This window comes from Magnolia sinica, chromosome 6 (genome assembly GCF_029962835.1).
Source record: "Magnolia sinica isolate HGM2019 chromosome 6, MsV1, whole genome shotgun sequence".
NCBI classification, from domain to species: domain Eukaryota; kingdom Viridiplantae; phylum Streptophyta; class Magnoliopsida; order Magnoliales; family Magnoliaceae; genus Magnolia; species Magnolia sinica.
Window position 1 is genome coordinate 3,946,597 of NC_080578.1, and position 16,448 is coordinate 3,963,044.

The 16,448-nt window shown below is 42.8% G+C and overlaps 2 protein-coding genes across 3 annotated transcripts; one reads left to right on the forward strand and one right to left on the reverse strand.

The window, feature by feature from the left end:
• Positions 1-1,351: 1,351 nt before the first annotated feature.
• LOC131247987 (UV-B-induced protein At3g17800, chloroplastic) lies at positions 1,352-7,784 on the forward strand. The gene is made up of 3 exons (XM_058248013.1): positions 1,352-1,564; positions 5,710-5,990; positions 6,863-7,784. The coding sequence occupies exons 1-3, from the start codon at positions 1,433-1,435 to the stop codon at positions 7,674-7,676; spliced, it is 1,227 nt and encodes a 408-aa protein (XP_058103996.1). The 5' UTR covers positions 1,352-1,432; the 3' UTR covers positions 7,677-7,784.
• A 1,785-nt stretch (positions 7,785-9,569) lies between these two features.
• LOC131247986 (cellulose synthase-like protein D3) lies at positions 9,570-16,448 on the reverse strand. Of its 2 annotated transcripts, none has more exons than XM_058248011.1 (4): positions 16,006-16,448; positions 13,720-14,629; positions 12,443-13,250; positions 9,570-11,782 (listed from the first exon to the last, which is right to left on the reverse strand). In XM_058248011.1, the coding sequence occupies exons 2-4, from the start codon at positions 14,595-14,597 to the stop codon at positions 10,031-10,033; spliced, it is 3,438 nt and encodes a 1,145-aa protein (XP_058103994.1). In that variant the 5' UTR covers positions 14,598-14,629; positions 16,006-16,448; the 3' UTR covers positions 9,570-10,030. The 2 variants fall into 2 exon arrangements, with proteins under 2 accessions (XP_058103994.1, XP_058103995.1); XM_058248012.1 differs by having other exon boundaries at positions 15,902-16,448.

A 16,448-nucleotide genomic window follows, 5' to 3' on the forward strand; every position in this document is an offset into this window, starting at 1 on the left:
TGATAATTACGTTTTTTGAACCATACGCCAAACACCCCCCGTGCTTCGTTGAAAGTTGGTATTAGTGATTTGGACGGTCTGGATTGTCGTAGTGCTATGCAATCTGTACGTTTTTAAGTGGTGCATAACTAACATGGGGTAACTAACATGGGGATCTGCCTCTTCTTCCATACTTATCTAATTAGCCGAGTTCGTTTTGCCTCTGCCGCGATTTACGATCCGTTGTGTGTCGCCATCCAAGAAGGTTCACATGATTAGATGCTAGGATTCTTTCAACCGTCTACATTCTATATTTTATCTTAATCAAACTTCGATCGCGATTTTAACCTTTGAATTTCAGATTTGAACGCAAGCCGTTGAAACTTCTCATTTCATATACTTCCTCCTAGGATCGTAATTTTAGAAATCATATTTCCATCTCAGTTTTATAGTGGTTTATAAATAATAGATTCAACAATATGGACGGATATGATCATTGATCCACTTAGCATGTGAACCCTACTCGGCTGCGACACACGACGGAACCAGAATCGCGACAAAGGCGAAACGATCTCCCAATCCACTAACCCCCGTGACCGGAATCCACTGCAACCTGCTTTTTGCAGCGCGTAAAGCACCAGGGACCACCAGTTCTACATATCCACTCCGTCCATCAGGTTCCATCCTCGAAATATAATTTCTGATGATTAAAATCACCTAGATCCAAATCTCAGATGGGCCACACAAAGGGGAACAATGGGAAAAGGATCCCAACTATAGTTCTATGTGTGGGGTCACATTGGGATTTATCTTCCATCAAACCCATTAATCAGATGTAACCCGTTCGGATGAACTGAAGATACAAAAATCAACCTGTTAAAAAAACTCAGATGGACCACAACACACGAAGAGTTTTTAGTAGCAACTTTACGTTGTTTCGATTGGTATGGCCCATAGGAATATTCTATCATAATGATACTTTTTTTTATGAACGGTTCAAATAAGGTTTTACACGTGATGAACGGAATAGATTTAGATATACAACATCTCGAGCACCACAAAGCTGGAATGATTCGGATTCCGGTCCCAAACCAACGTTTATCTATCAAGTCTTTGTGCGGCTGCCACCTCACCTAAAATACTTGAATCTCTCTCTCTCGCTCTCACTATTCCCTCTTCCAACCAAAGAGAAAAAGAAAAGAAAATATAATATACAAAAAAAAAATAAAAAAAATCCCCACGTTTTCGAACGCTAAAAATCTCTCTCTCTCTCTCTCTCTCTCTCTCTCAATTTCAGGTCAGGAATTTTTGTTTCGTTTTTGTTAATATCATTTTCATTTCACTAGTTTTTATCTTCTGATCTAATTTCTCTCATTCAAACCGTAATTTGGGCCATTTCTTCTGTAATCGGCAGTTCCCCTTTTTTCGAAACGTCTCGTCTTTCTTTGAAGATATGCAGATTTTCGGAGTTCACATCGACGGCTTGGCGGTTCTTCCCGCCTCCGGAAGCTTCAGATCGCCGGATTTCAAGCTTTTTCCGCCGAATTCCGAGCCGAAGCTCGGATTTTCCGGTGGATTTTCCAAGGTGCGTCGTTAATTTGGCAGAAATCCAAGAGTTAATTGATTTTGTGTAATCACGAAAATACCCTTGCTTGATTGGGACTTGGGAGGGAGGGGACGGATGCTTCCGTAGGTGTGGTCTCTGCTAGGATGGTAGGAAATCACAGGGGGCAATATGGTCATTTGTTCCTGGCGGAAACTGATGGATCTCGAAATTGTATACGACCGTTCCACCGAGCAGCTCCGGAGAGAGGAATGACTTGTTTTGTCCCTGAGATTTTCGTCTATCCTGATGTGATTTACTTTCTAGAGAACCACAGTGGCAAATTGGTCTATTGGTACTGGTCTGTCCATTCCATCCAGTGTGTTGATTTATGAACGGTTTGGATTTACACACAAAAGAGCCAGAAAATTCCTTTAGGGCCTGTTTGGATGCCTGTAACTTTTTTAAGTTGTAAGAAAGTTACATGTAACTTACTTATAGGTAATCCTGTTTGGATGTAAGTTGTAACTTACTTACAGGTAACTTTGTTTTTGTTTTTGTGTCCGGATAACCTGTAACTTTTTTACAAGTAATAAGTTGGATATTCACATTAGCTAGAGTTGAAATAGGGAATCGTTGAAAAATCTGATTGACACATAAAAAAAATGGGATAAAATTATTCCATTTTATTAAGCCCATGTAAATGAATAGTTTAGCCGATTCTTAGGCTAAACTAATCAACAGGTGGGCCATAAAAGCGGGCCCATGTTTTCAAAATGCTAGTAATGTCTAATGTGGGCGAAAAACTTGAGCTACATGTGTGTTTGACATCCTAGCTGACCATCAAATGGGTCCACTGTGTCCGATGACTAGCCCATAAAATTAGAATGGTCCAGGTATCAGAAGGCCAACTTGTACACTGGATGTGGACCACTGAAACAATCCATCTGCCGAGCAAAATGGCCTATGTTTGGGCCAATACATCTACACAAGGGCGCCCGCTTGATGCACGGCCTGGTTCTCCCATACATGACAGGTTGGCATGTATGGCTGCATGTGTGGGATTAGCAAAGCTCAGGGTAACGATTTCATTAACAAAGGAGACTAGCCAAATACAACAAGTATAACCATAAACCAGCAGTGACTTGATTTGCAAATTTTTTAAATGATGCTATCACTATAAGTAAGCCATGAAGGCTATGTGACGTGTTATGTGGGCCCACTATGATGTATTTGTTTCATCCACACCATCTATCCATTACTCCATATCATTTTAAGTCATCAGCCCAAACATAAGGTACATTAAAATTTCAGGTGGTCCACATCACTGGAAACAATGTTGATTGAAAACCCACCATTAAAAACTTTTGGTGGGCCACCAATGTTTTCGATCAAACTAATATTTGTTTTGTTCCCTTCATCCAGGTCTTTATTACCTAATCAACAGCTTGGATGTGAAACAAACATTACAGTGGGCTGTGGGCCCTAGTAGTTTTTTAATGGTGGACTTTCAACCATTATTGTTTTCGGTGGTGTGGTCCACCTGAGATTTAGATATCCCTCGTTTTTGGAATCAAGCCCTAAAACGATCCAAAAGAATGGATGGACGGCATGGATAAAACAAATACAATATGGTGGGCCCCACAGATCATCAGCCATTATCCACGCCACCTCCCCAAGCTGTGCCCGTCAACGCAAAAAAAAAAAAAAAAAAAAAAAAAAAAAAAGAGGAAAGAAAGGAAAGAAATGGAAAAGAGAGAAAAGGGGTTTCCTACCTTGCGGAATCTCGATGGGAGAGGGAGAAGTAGACTGAGAGAGGGAGAAGGAGACTTGAGAGAGGGACGCTTCTTCAATGCATGTCCGATTCTTCCCTACGATTTTCATTTCAAAATTTTCAACCGTTACCTGTATTAAAGATACAGGTAACTTGAAAAACGACTCAAGCGCCTGTAAGATTTTCGCCTCTTTCTCCTGTAAGAAAGTCACAGGTTGAGAGAAAGTTACCTATGACTTTCCTCCCCCAAACACCAACTGTAACAAAGTCACCTGTAACTTTGTTACATTTTAGAAAAGTTACAGGCATCCAAACAGGCCCTTATTTTCTGATGTTGGATACATGGATGTTTTTGCCTTCTAGCAATGGGGAGGACATGGTAAGATGATAATTCAATGCATCCAACTGTCTGAACTGTCTGGTTTCGGCCATGGATTTGATGGTTGCCAGTTGGATGGTTATGATTGTCAGGTTAGTGTGTTTCTTGTGCAGTGGGGCCCACGACTTGGGCATGTCTGGGTTGGGGTGCATGAGCATCCGGCCTGTTTAAACAACAATTTCTGTGTTAGTTGTGAGGCACTCAATCTGGATGCATGTGCGCACAGTTATGTGATCTGGATTGTCAAGAAATCATGCTAATTTGGCAATCCTAGTCAATGGTTGGATGGCTTTTGGGGAGAGCAATAGAACAGTTGGAGCAAAGTCCAACCAATGATCACATCAGCTGGAAAAGGTCCTCAATGAACAGCTAGGATCATCTGACCAGTGTCAGGTAAGTGTGATCCATCCATGGTAAGGCTAGAGATGAATGGTTCAAATCTCATACATATGTGCTGCAGGCATCGAGATTGTGTGCCAGCTAAATATCTAGACATTGGCAATTAACGCTGGATACTCTATGTATCGCCGGATTTCTATCGGCATTGTCCATGAACGATGCACCCTATTCACTTGAAACAGCCCGATACAGGGGGATACGGGGAAGTACAGGACCGTATTGGTGGTGAACTATATGACCCTATACACTCTGATTTTAAACCTCTTAACTGTGCTTCTACATTATATATATAGAGTACTGGTGGATGAAATCTAGACCATCCATACTGTGAGATCCACCATTGACAGTTGGGCAGAAAATGGTCTTCGTTGGAGGGTTCTAATAAAAAAATTGTCTTCATCAGACATCTCTAACCAAGAATGTACATAAATTTGTTTGAGAAACCATCCAGTGATTACTGTCAGAACTTACCCGAAACCATTTCCACCTCTAGCATAGCAGTCCTCATCTGATAACCCTGTAACAATTACTGGTAACCATGGTTGCTACTAGGTGTGCAGTTCATGTCCTTTGGGGCATTGACTTAAAACTCAGCTGAGTCAAGTCAACTTGACGAGATTTCAAGCCAAGATGTTGGGAACTCTATCTTGACTCAGGACTACTTGTCAACCACTTGATCGACTTGACACAGCTCCCAGTGGCTCGAACTGAGTCAGTATCACTATGTGAACACTAATTAATAAAATATAAATGGGGAGGGAGGTAATTGAATCCACGACCTCTACCGCTGGGAGAGATGAACTTAACCAGCACATCATCCATTCATTTGATGACATTTTTTCTATTTTATAGTACTTTACAATGTTAAATATCTATTTCTAAATTTTTTAATTTATATTTATTAAATATCGAGTTGGGTTGAGTCTTCCAGTTAACTTGAACCAGATGAACATCGAGTCAAGTTTTCAAACCGTGCTTTTGGAGGAACCTCGACATTAAATCTCATATTCTTGACCTACAATGCATTTTTGAAAGTCGACCTAGGGAAATGCCATCTGACACTTGAGGTGCGTATCTGATTCATGGCATCATAGATTCCAGCATCTAATTAGAACCTCACCACAGGCACCGAATGCAGCCCTTCTTGAGATGCTAGGAGCTGAGGTTTCTTGAGATGAGGCAATGCTAAATTGTTACATCAGCACGATCATGTAGCTTCCATTTCCTGAAGGCACATCCATCCATTATCTCAAAGCTCAACTAACTCTGAAGTGGGCATCAGAGGTGGTACCCAGTACAGTCATTGAGATGCCTATGATTCGACGTTTTGTTTTGTATTATCTTCTGCTGTGTTGTCCTATGTTGCACCTAACCATCGGGTATATTCTGTTCTGCTGTCACGATGTTGATCATCATCAAACCACTCCCTTATTTACAGGGAAGTGCATGAGAGTATTTGGAAGAGGTATTGTGGTTATTGTATGTTATCTTGGTCAGTCATGGGCAATTTAGCTATTAAGAGAGACATGAAATGGTGCTACTTCGATTTTCTTTTTTGCAGCATTTCTACTCTTCTACATTTTCAAGGTCAACCGTATCTTAGTTTCTCACTCACAGAAGCTTTCCTTTTTCTAGAGCTGCCATTTGGGTTATGTGGCAAAGCTCCTTATCCGACCAGGGAATTACAGAGCCAGAAGCTTAAAAGTGAGAGCAGCAGGGAATTCTGATGAGAATACAGCACCAATTGCTCCTCTCCGATTTGAATCTCCGACAGGTCAGTTTCTGTCACAGATACTGCAAACCCATCCTCATCTACTTCCCGCAGCCATCGATCAGCAGCTGGAGAGGCTTCAAACTGATCGAGATGTGCAGAAGGAAGAAAGTCCACCACCATCTCAAGATCTCCTCCTCTACAGGTTAGTACCATATAGACCCATGTGTGTGTGGTGTAAAACCCCTAGCTATATACAACAAAACACCCTGAACTTAATGTACTTGTAAATAACCCCCTACCTTCTGTGTATTTGTGCCAACTCCACCCATGGTTAGATTTTGCCAATGGATGATGTCACAAGGTGTAGATGGCGTTACATTTCAACTGTAAATGACCCTGTTTGGTGGGTCCACCATCTAGTGGGTCCCACTTTGCAGTTGAATGTGAACAGCTGGAGACTGGAGTGCCCATGGCCCATTCACCAGGGTGGTGGCTGTCAATTTGATGGTCTGGATCACGAAGACATGGAGCCCATGTTTGTGGAATTAGAAAACCTCTTGTTTTAAAGTAGGGGCAAATGGTCTTCTCGAATATAACCCAACCAGGGTTAATTATATAAAACCTAAGGTAGAGGGTTAGTTACAAATGCATTAAGTCCCAAGGGATTTGTTGTATGGTAAAAAGAGAGGTGTTTTATATCGTTAAAAAAAAAAAGCCGTTCTTAGATTTGCTATCTGATTCGCCTACCTCTTGGATTTCCTCTTGGCATAATTACAAGAGATGCAGTTTTCTCATCAGGCGGGCCCCACTGTTTATGCATCGTGGCCTTAAAAATCAGGCTACACCATTCATCAGGTGTCTGCATATGTTTGAAGACAATGGGTGGTTAAAAAATTGACCAATGCTTAACATACATCCAGCCCACCTGCCATTTGGGTCGGGGTGCATACGCTGGGGTTAACCTGGTGAAGGATCCATGTAATCTTATTTTCTTGATAATTTCATTGTACTTCTTGCTAAGATTAATATTTATTTTTTTTTAAAAAAAAAAGTGACTGAAATTCCAATTTCTAGGAGAATTGCGGAAGTCAAAGACAAGGAAAGGCAGAAGGCTCTAGAGGAGATAATCTACTGCTTTATTGTGCATAAGTTCATCGATAAAGATATTTCAATGATCCCTACAATATCACCTTCATCTGATCCTGCCATCACAGTAGATTCCTGGCCCAACCAAGAACAGAAGCTAGAAGCCGTCCACTCTCCAGAAGCCTTTGAGATGATACAGAGCCATTTATCTCTCGTCCTTGGTGAAAGGCTTGTTGGCCCTCTCAACACCATCATCCAAATCAGTAAGCTCAGGCTTGGAAAGCTCTATGCCGCCTCCATCATGTATGGGTATTTCCTCAAGAGGGTTGATCAGCGGTTCCAACTCGAGAGATCCATGAAAACACTTCCTGCACGCATGGATGAGGATCAGATGGTTTTTGAAGGTTCAGCCCCCGGAAACCAGCTTTGGGACATGGATTCTTTGATCCAAATTTCACCTGATGATGATGACCTCGGTGAGAGTCAATCAGATTCAGGTGAGACCAAGTCATACAAATTGAGATCGTATGTCATGTACTTGGATGCGGAGACACTGCAGAGATACGCGACAATAAGGTCTAAGGAAGCAATTTCATTGATTGAAAAGCAAACGCAGGCCTTGTTTGGGAGGCCAGATATCAGGATTGCCGAGGATGGGTCACTTGATACCTCTAATGACGAAGTGATTGGAATAACGTTCTCTGGGCTGACTATGCTGGTTTTGGAGGCAGTTGCATTCGGGTCATTTCTTTGGGATGCGGAGGATTATGTTGAGTCAAAGTACCATTTTGTGAAGAGCTGAACTGAAAAGAGTGTTGTTTACCATCCTGTATAGTTCTTTTTTTCTTTTTCTGTTTGTCTGGCTGGCCTTCTTTCTTAATAAATTTCTCTTATCGTTCAAAAAAGAAGAGGTGGTTTTATCATGTGTAAATTTTGATCCGATGTGCATATCAATGATATTTGAGCTCATGGCGTCACTGAACAGGATCAAATTGGCCATCCGGGCTGGTTTTTTTCAGGTTTTATGATTAGTTTCATACAGAGCTGAGGGTGTTGGTATCAGTCTATATCTGTTGAATCAGCATATTTTAAGAGCTTACATGGGGGCAGTACCTTGTCATTTTAGACGTTTATTCCATTAAAAGAAACAGATGTTGGAATCACTTGAGTGGTAGCTCCAGCTTGCTGATATCTGGGTCATTCATCCAAGTCAAGAAGAATAATGTATCTGGGTCATTCATCCGGCGGACCCCACTGTATATGCCACGGCTCCATAGGCAATGGGGTCCTTCAGATATTATAGTTTCTGAGGCTGGGCCTGTCTGCTGCGGCAAGATATGTACGGTCTGCTGCAGCCTGGAATTTTGCGATGCCCATGTTGCAGTTTGCTGCAAGCTGGAATTATGCAGGTCCCACTTTGGATTGCAGACCATTGATCTGATTAGCTTTTACGTGGATTGTATTTCCAAAGCTTTTAACGTTGTACCTGTGAGGGTGAATGCTAAGGTAGTATGTTGGGGCCTTAACCATGCAAGAGAGGCAGTATGGATCGACTAGAATGGCTATAGTGCCTACAGTAGATGGTAGGATACTACATTAACAGCAGGTGGGAGCCTCTATCGTACCAGAGAGGTTGTATTTCAAAAGGTTGATTGCTAATAACCTTAGGGCTTCATAGCTTTGTCTATTCGCACAGTGACTAGATATCCCAAAGACGGGCCAACATGATCATCAACTCCGCATAAAATTTGCTTGGCCAAGTTTGTTTCCTGCACATGTGGCCCACCTGATGGCTGAATTAGCATGATTTAAAACAAAACAAAAAAATTAAATAAATTGCAGTGATTGCCTATCTCACAAACGGGTAGTAATAGTGTGTAATAGGTGGTAATTAGTACGTTTGGGAGTGTATTTCATGTGATTCCAATTCACATGGATCATATGATAATTGCCAATGCATATTCAAATATAGGCTGGTGATTCCAATTCACATGGATCATATGTTAATTGCCAATGCATATTCAAATATAGGCTGGTGATTCCATTTCATATGGTAATTGCCAATGCATATTCAAATACAGGCTCCCAAGCGAGGCCACCAACATGATACCATCACCTGATCGTTAAGCTGGGCCCTTGCCAGACCCATCAAGATTCGTCAAGCCACGCCCACTGTCATTCAAAACTTGGGCCAAGCTAACAAGGACAAAAAATGCTACTGTGAGGCACTTGAGAGAAGTTCTACAATGAAATACATCCCCCCAAGTGGCAAAAATGCATCAAAAATGCATCACAATCAAGTGGGCCACCACATGTATAACCAGAAGACTGAAAGTCTGTGATTGGATGATTGTTACATCTCAATTGTTGGGATGTGAACAATTTGATCATATCTTCAACTTTTCAGTAACAAGCCCATTTCTGATCTGGTGGCTGCCAGTCCAGTTGCCCTGATGCCCACACACATGATGGCTTGAAAAATCATTGGTCCACTCCTGATCCCCATGCATAAGCATCACCGTACGTCACGAAGGCTCAGCTCAACCCTGAAGAAACATGAGGACACACCATTTGCTCTCAGAGAGTTTGAAGAGTGACAGTACAAGTCTATTGCTCAGGTCAATCTGAATCACTCATCAAGTGGGCCACACAAGAAAAATAGGCAGTTATAAAAGAAGATCATCAACAGCACATATCAAGCACAAGCAACTCTGACTTTATTTTCAGAAATGCCGTCAGCAATGAAAAGAAACGGAACATTCCTGTGCAAAAATCAGAATAGTTTTTCCAGGATACTTGTTTGAATCCCACAGAGAAATGGCCCACCCCAAAACGGTCATCCTCACTGCTCAAAATAATTAAAAGGAAAAAATCCCTTCCATTCCATGTCCACACACCTCTAACCTATCCAAAGTACTATACTTCAGCTATACTAATCATAAATCAAATGAAATAAAAAAATGTAGGAAAAAAAACGCCACTAAGTTCAAAGGCCATGATCTGTACCTGCCTCCTTTACATACATCGACCACCCTCCTTGGTTGCCGTAGAACTGGTGAACCTTGGCCAAAGCAAGCAACAAGATCGCTGCTGTTCTTGCGAGTAAAAAGAATTGATGATGAAAGAACATCAGAGAGGAACTCGAATGTTGTTGAATCACGGGAACTGGAATGACCCCCCAATCTGCGTAGTGCCGGATGGAGGATTGATCGCCACCCAAAGGAGCGAGATAGTAATGGCAATGAGCCCTGACCACACAAAGACGATTGTCGGGGTCCTACCCCTCCTCCCCATCAGCCCTTTGGCGAAGGGGTAGAGATGCGCCAAGACCCAGAAGCTGAAGAAAACACCGCCTAGGAGCCTACTCCACTGTGGTATCACGCTGTATATTGTTCGGCTGACACCAACGGCTATGGCAATAAGGTTCGTCATCATGATCACGATTGGCGGTATCATGAGTGACGTCCACTTGACAATGTACAGGTCGGCAAACTCATCATCCACATCATCACCGGCTGATTTCGATGTGAGAGTGAAGGAGATCTCGATTCCTGCGATCACCTTCAGAAGCCCTTGAAGGACTGCGGCGAGATGTGCACTTGTCCCTCCGATCAACCAGAACTGTTCATTTCGCCACCATTCTTCCAGTTCGATGCCCGACCACTTGATCTCAAGCACGGCCAGCATGCAGAGGGTCACGGTGATGATCAGGAGGTAGGCAAGGAATGTGACATTGAGCGTCTGGACTATGAATTGGCCAGAAAAGAGTGAGAGCGCAGGAAGGAAACAGTAGACAATCAGGAAGATGGAGGTGAATGGGTAGATTCCAACGTTTAGATATGCAATCCTCTGCAAGAACTTCATCCTTGGGCTGGCAAGGAGGGCGTTGTTGCGAGAGAAAAAGATCTCGACGGAGCCAGTGGCCCAGCGGAGGACCTGGTGCAGCCGATCCGTGAGGTTGATTGGTGCAGTGCCTCGGAAAGCGTCACGTTTGGTCACACAGTAAACCGATTTCCACCCTCTGTTGTGCATCCGATAACCAGTGACCACGTCTTCCGTCACAGACCCATAAATCCACCCAACACGCTCACCCCATTCTGTTTTATCTTCATACCAACACGAGATGACACTGATTGCCTCTGCAACTGTTGATGCGTCAAGCAGCTCTCGCGGGATGGTGAGAGCTCCTGGTGGGCGGCCATTCTTCACTGCTGGGTGATCAGCGAGAGGCCGGCCTTGGTACTCTGCCACTGGGATTGAATCAACAAGGAACGTAGAATTACCGAATTTCTTAGGGAACTGAGAGATGTTCATGTCTTCTTCATCAGAGTCTCCCATCCTCAGTGCACGGTTCTCTTCGGAGGCAACAGCCGCAGGCTTCTTGCGGCGGGAAAAGCAGCAGCTGCAGCATCCAGGATGGTGCTCTTTAGAGCGAGGAGGATCGAAGCCATAGAGGGCAATCCGGCGGAAGAGGCATCCAGTGCCGACATAGACAGGGCCCTGGAGGCCATCAAGGGCGCGCATGTTGACATCGAAGAAGACAGTGTTGTGGTTGGCATATCGATCAGAAGGGTCGATGCCTTCAAACCTCTGTGGGAACTGGACGTAGCAGAGGCGGTCCCCACCTCGGTCCATCATGAAGCACATACCCTCCCTCATGGCCTGAGAATTGTAAATGTAGTGATCGCAGTCAAGGTTGAGGATGAAGGGCCCATTGGACATGATGGCAGAGGCACGAACAAGGGCATTCATTGCACCGGCCTTCTTGTTGTGGTCATAGCCAGGCCGCTTCTCACGGGAAACATAAACCAGTAAGGGCAGACGGATGTCAACATCGGTGAAGTCAAGGAGCTTGGAGTCATCAGAGGTCCCTCTTAATGGCTCGTCACTTGGGGGCTTCAGCATCACCTGTAAACACAAACATTTTGAGCAGACTGGCTGAAGTTTATTTGGGCCCAGATACCAAAACAAAGAGACATTTGATATGCACAACTAGACATTTATCCGAAATGAAAAGGAAAAAAAGAAGAGAATGCAAGCATGGGCATGTATGAGATCTGTGTTTTAAACTAAAAAAATTGACTTCAATTTGAAAGTTTCTCCAGTTGAATTTTTTGGTCCTATTTTGACTCTAGGTCCTATCTTCTCGATTCCCGATCAAATACTCTTCTTTTTTTTTCTTTTTTCTTTTTCCTTTTTTTTTTTTTTTTTTGGGTTTTGATGGAACCTGAAATAAGTAGTGGAATTATTATTTTTATAAATAAATAAAAACAGAGACTTGCAAAGAAGCTACACAGTTATCTTGGAGGCGGTTCTCCTTTTGGTGGATCATCAAAAGACTGCAACAACTACCTTTTTTGATAACTAAGGCATGCACGCAGAGAATTGCAGCCACCATTGTGAATTTAACCAAATTTCATGAAAAAGTGTCGAAGCCAAACCACATTAAGAAATGGACATAAGATGAATTGAATATAACACGACGAAAATACTGAAATACAGTATCTTAATCTAACAAAACAAAATCATAAATATCAGTGTTATCTCAATGATTGGTAGGAATAATACCTGTATAATCCCAGCGTGGTCGCCCTTAGAGTGCTCGGGTGAAGGAACCATCCAAGTGCCAGGCCAGTGAGTGCCATCTGCCATCCAAGTAGCTTTTGGGATCTTCACACGTTCAGCTGGTTCATCATTCACATTTTGTCTTTCGAGCTTCATGGCTTTAATTTCCTCTCGAGCATGAAATGCATCAGATCGACGACGTATTGAATCTGGAAGACCATTGATGCGGACCTTGAACTCGTCATACTCTCGTTTTACACGTCTCCGATCCTTGACAAAATCTGGACGCACCTTGTTCTTGTAAGGATCCCTCTTCAAATTGAAATAACTTTCCGGGTTCCTGGGTTCAATGCCATGTTTCCGGCAGAAGGGGACCCAGAGGTCAGCAAAGCTCGCAGCTTCGGCCATTGCTTCAAAGGTCAGAAGAGCACCTCCATCATCTGAGACATAGCAAGCGAGCTTCTCAACAGGGTAATCGGCTGCAAGAATGGACAGAATTGTATTTGCCGTGACCAAAGGAGGTTCCTTTTCTGGGTCGGCAGTGGAGACAAAGATATCTATCCCCGGAAGATCAGACTTTCCAGTGGGATTGTGAGGGCCTGGTTCTTCAAACTTCTCTTTCAGGACAGCAAGATCAGTGGAACGGTTAATGGGGCACAGTTTGGGGAGCTGATCGAGTAGCCAAGAGAATGCAAACCACAGCTCACATACAACAGACATCCCCCATAGCCAGATCGCATCCTCATTTTTATGGTTGATTCGCCATGCTAGAAACAGGCCGAGAGCAACCATTCGAACACAGATGAGAAGCCTGTGGGAACAATAGATAAGAATGTCTAAACAGGCATCTTGAAGTGGCAGAAAAGAAAGGGGGGGCATGAAAAAACACAGAAAATTGATACTCTTGACAATTTTCAAATCATATGAAAAAAAAAAAAAAAAACTAAAAAAAACATGCCTTAAAAGTTGCTGCATATATATTGCAAAGTTGGCATGATGAATAAAACTCTGTTACAAAGTGTTTATTGATATGATGAAGTTAAACGGGGGAAAAGGTTAATACTGCATGGCCAACCTCCACAGGGAATAACAATGGAGGATCAAGGACAAAGTGCAATCATCAGCGGAACTAATAAAATACAGTGTAGTGTGCAATTTAACAAGCTTCAGCAGTCATTTAGAAAATTAGGATGGCTTTATTTTCAAGGTAAACGAAAACTTCTATGAATGTAAGTGGACATAATTGATGCTCCCAACAGAAAATTGAGAAACAGTAATACCTATATGGGCTGAGAACCGCAGCAGGGATCTTCAATTTGCGTGTAAGTGGCCTCCATGGCTTGTTAATCAGTTCTGTGGGTGCCACTTCAGCCCCTTCATCATTCTCGTTTCCGAAACCCCCATCCTTTGGCCAGATAGCATTTCCATACCCGTAAGTCCCCTTTGTTTCAAACAGCCAGCGGTTGTGATCAAAATCACCTGTCTGACTCCTCATCAACACCGACTTGGTGGATTTCATCAAAGACAACCTCCTCTCCATCTTCGACATCCCATTTGGTGGTGGCAGCGGAAGTGGACGCCCTGTATCCATGTTCAACTCATCCAAATCTGTCGCCTTATAAGGATCCTTACAGCCTGGGCAAATCCCACCTCCAGACTTCACAGCATCCAGAAAGCAGTCCCTACAGATCTTAAAGTCGCATTCGCAGGGGAGGATGTCTACCCCACGCTCGTCACTCATGACCTTTGAATCACAGCCAGGTATTGCGCATGAGGACCCCTTGGCGCCAGCCATCTGCGGATGGCTCGCCTCGGACTCAATCACCTTGTCCATGAGATGAGCTCGAGTGACACTATTGAATCCGCCTGTGAAGAGAGAATTTGAAACATACTGTTCTTCGACCTTTGCTGAGATTGATGGATCCATTGGCTGGTTGTCGGGGGTTGGTGGAATGTGAACAGTGTAACTGGCATAGTCAACGCTGCCAAGTTCACTGTCAAGGTCATCCCTTGAGAAATTGAGGTAACGGCCTGAGGAAGTTCGCCGAGCAAAAGCGACAGTCGGAGGAAGAGGAGGCTTGCCCTGCTGCAATTCAATATCTGATGCTGATGCCATTGATCGAGAAGAGCGGCTACCTTTGAAAGAATCAGAAGCCATATTTAACAACTAGCAGAGACTGATCCCGGATTCTGAAATTTTAGAGCAAACAGGCAAATGTAAATTTAACTGAATATCCACAGGATTGCAAGGGAAACTTTGAAAAGATCTGTAATTATGTAAACAATAACAAAGAAAAAGAAATGCCGTTATGATGTGTGCTTCATGTAAGTATCATGAAGTGTGTTCCCACCATGACTATACACCTGGCAAACATATAAATTTATCAGTCACCGATCTGGTGGGTGATCATGGGGACGGGCCAGATCCTGAAACAGTTACTGGAGATTTCTAACAATTTGATCGTTGTGAGTTTTTGCACTGAATGTAGACCATTGCACGCCTCTCAATCACTGATCAGATGTTCTACTATAGTTATTTCTTGGGGCATGATGGGAATAAATGATGGACCATCAATTAAAGGATTTGATCCACATAAGCATGTGCCACGATGGCAAAGAAAAAGAGATGTGATTATGATGCGTGCATCATGTACACATTTTTGCGAGATGTGGATTGCTCACTTTTCTCTCAACCACTGATCATATGTCTACAATTGTTAATTTTTGAACCATGACATCCTCACACAACGGACCACCAAATTAACGGTCCTGATCAACATAAAATGTGCCACGTGTACATTTGAGATGTCCTGAGAGGCACTTCATGCAAATTGAACCGCAGGAATGTATATCTCTGTAGGTCGAACAGCTTGCTGGATCGATGATGAATTTTTAAAGTTTTAGCATGAACACATACAATGAAACCATAGAAATGTAGAATCCGTAGAAAATGAAATAAGCGAATAAAAAGCAGATTGCAGAGCAAAAGATGAATAGAAATTACAAGGATTAAAGAAGACTTCACTGGAAAGGGGCTGAAGAAAGCTGGTTTCAGCTTAAAAGCGGGAAGTAAGCAAAACCAGGCAAAGGGCATTTGCAGCTTTCCAGACGAAAAGCGAACTCAACTCAAAAACCTTGAAATTTCCAAGATCTATGTGAAAACATGCAAAAATCCCAGCTTCCAAAAGAAAAAAGAAAAAGTAAAAAAAGAAAAAAAGAAGACATTTAGCTGTTTCCAGAAGAATCTCCACAAAATCGATACCAAAACCGTCAATCTATCAAAAAATTTAACGATTTTCATGCCGAAAAACAGCAATTTCCGACAAGATCTCTATAAAATCGCTACCAAAACCCGATTAACCTCAATGCCTCACAAAATCAAGAGATTTCCATGCCAAAACACAGAAAATTTAGCAACTTCCAGCAGGATCTCTATAAAATCGCTTCCAAATCCCGATTTACCTCAATCTCTCACGGAATCGAGCGATTTTCATTCCGAATCGCATCGTTCACTTCCAAAACGATCCTCCAACTGGATCCGTAGAAATGAAGCTTCAAAAACGTACCTTTTATAGTAGATCCCGTCCGATCTTCCACTAATCTTATAAATAAAAGACAGCTGATAACGACGATCTGAAACTTTCAACAGCGAAACCGCTGAGATGGAGTCCAAGTGTCTGAAGCTTTCATGGCGACCAGGTCCGAAGCAAAAGTCCAAGCCCTACACGCCAACTGAAGAGTTCTTTTCTATTCTTCGAAGCTTATTATAGCATTTTTAGCTGTAAAAAACGCAAAAATCTCAGTACAAAAGCCGATCCGAAGATCCCCGGCGGTCCAGAAACGCGTTTTCTAGAGAGAAATCTCAGAAACCACAGCCCACTTACAATGTTTTTGGGAAAGCGAAAGCTGGCACGAAAGCGAAAGATAGAAATGCGGATATAGGGTTTCTTGTCTTTGGATTTTTCTCTTGCAGAAGGAGACTGGCAAAGGACCCATTTTGGAGGAGTTA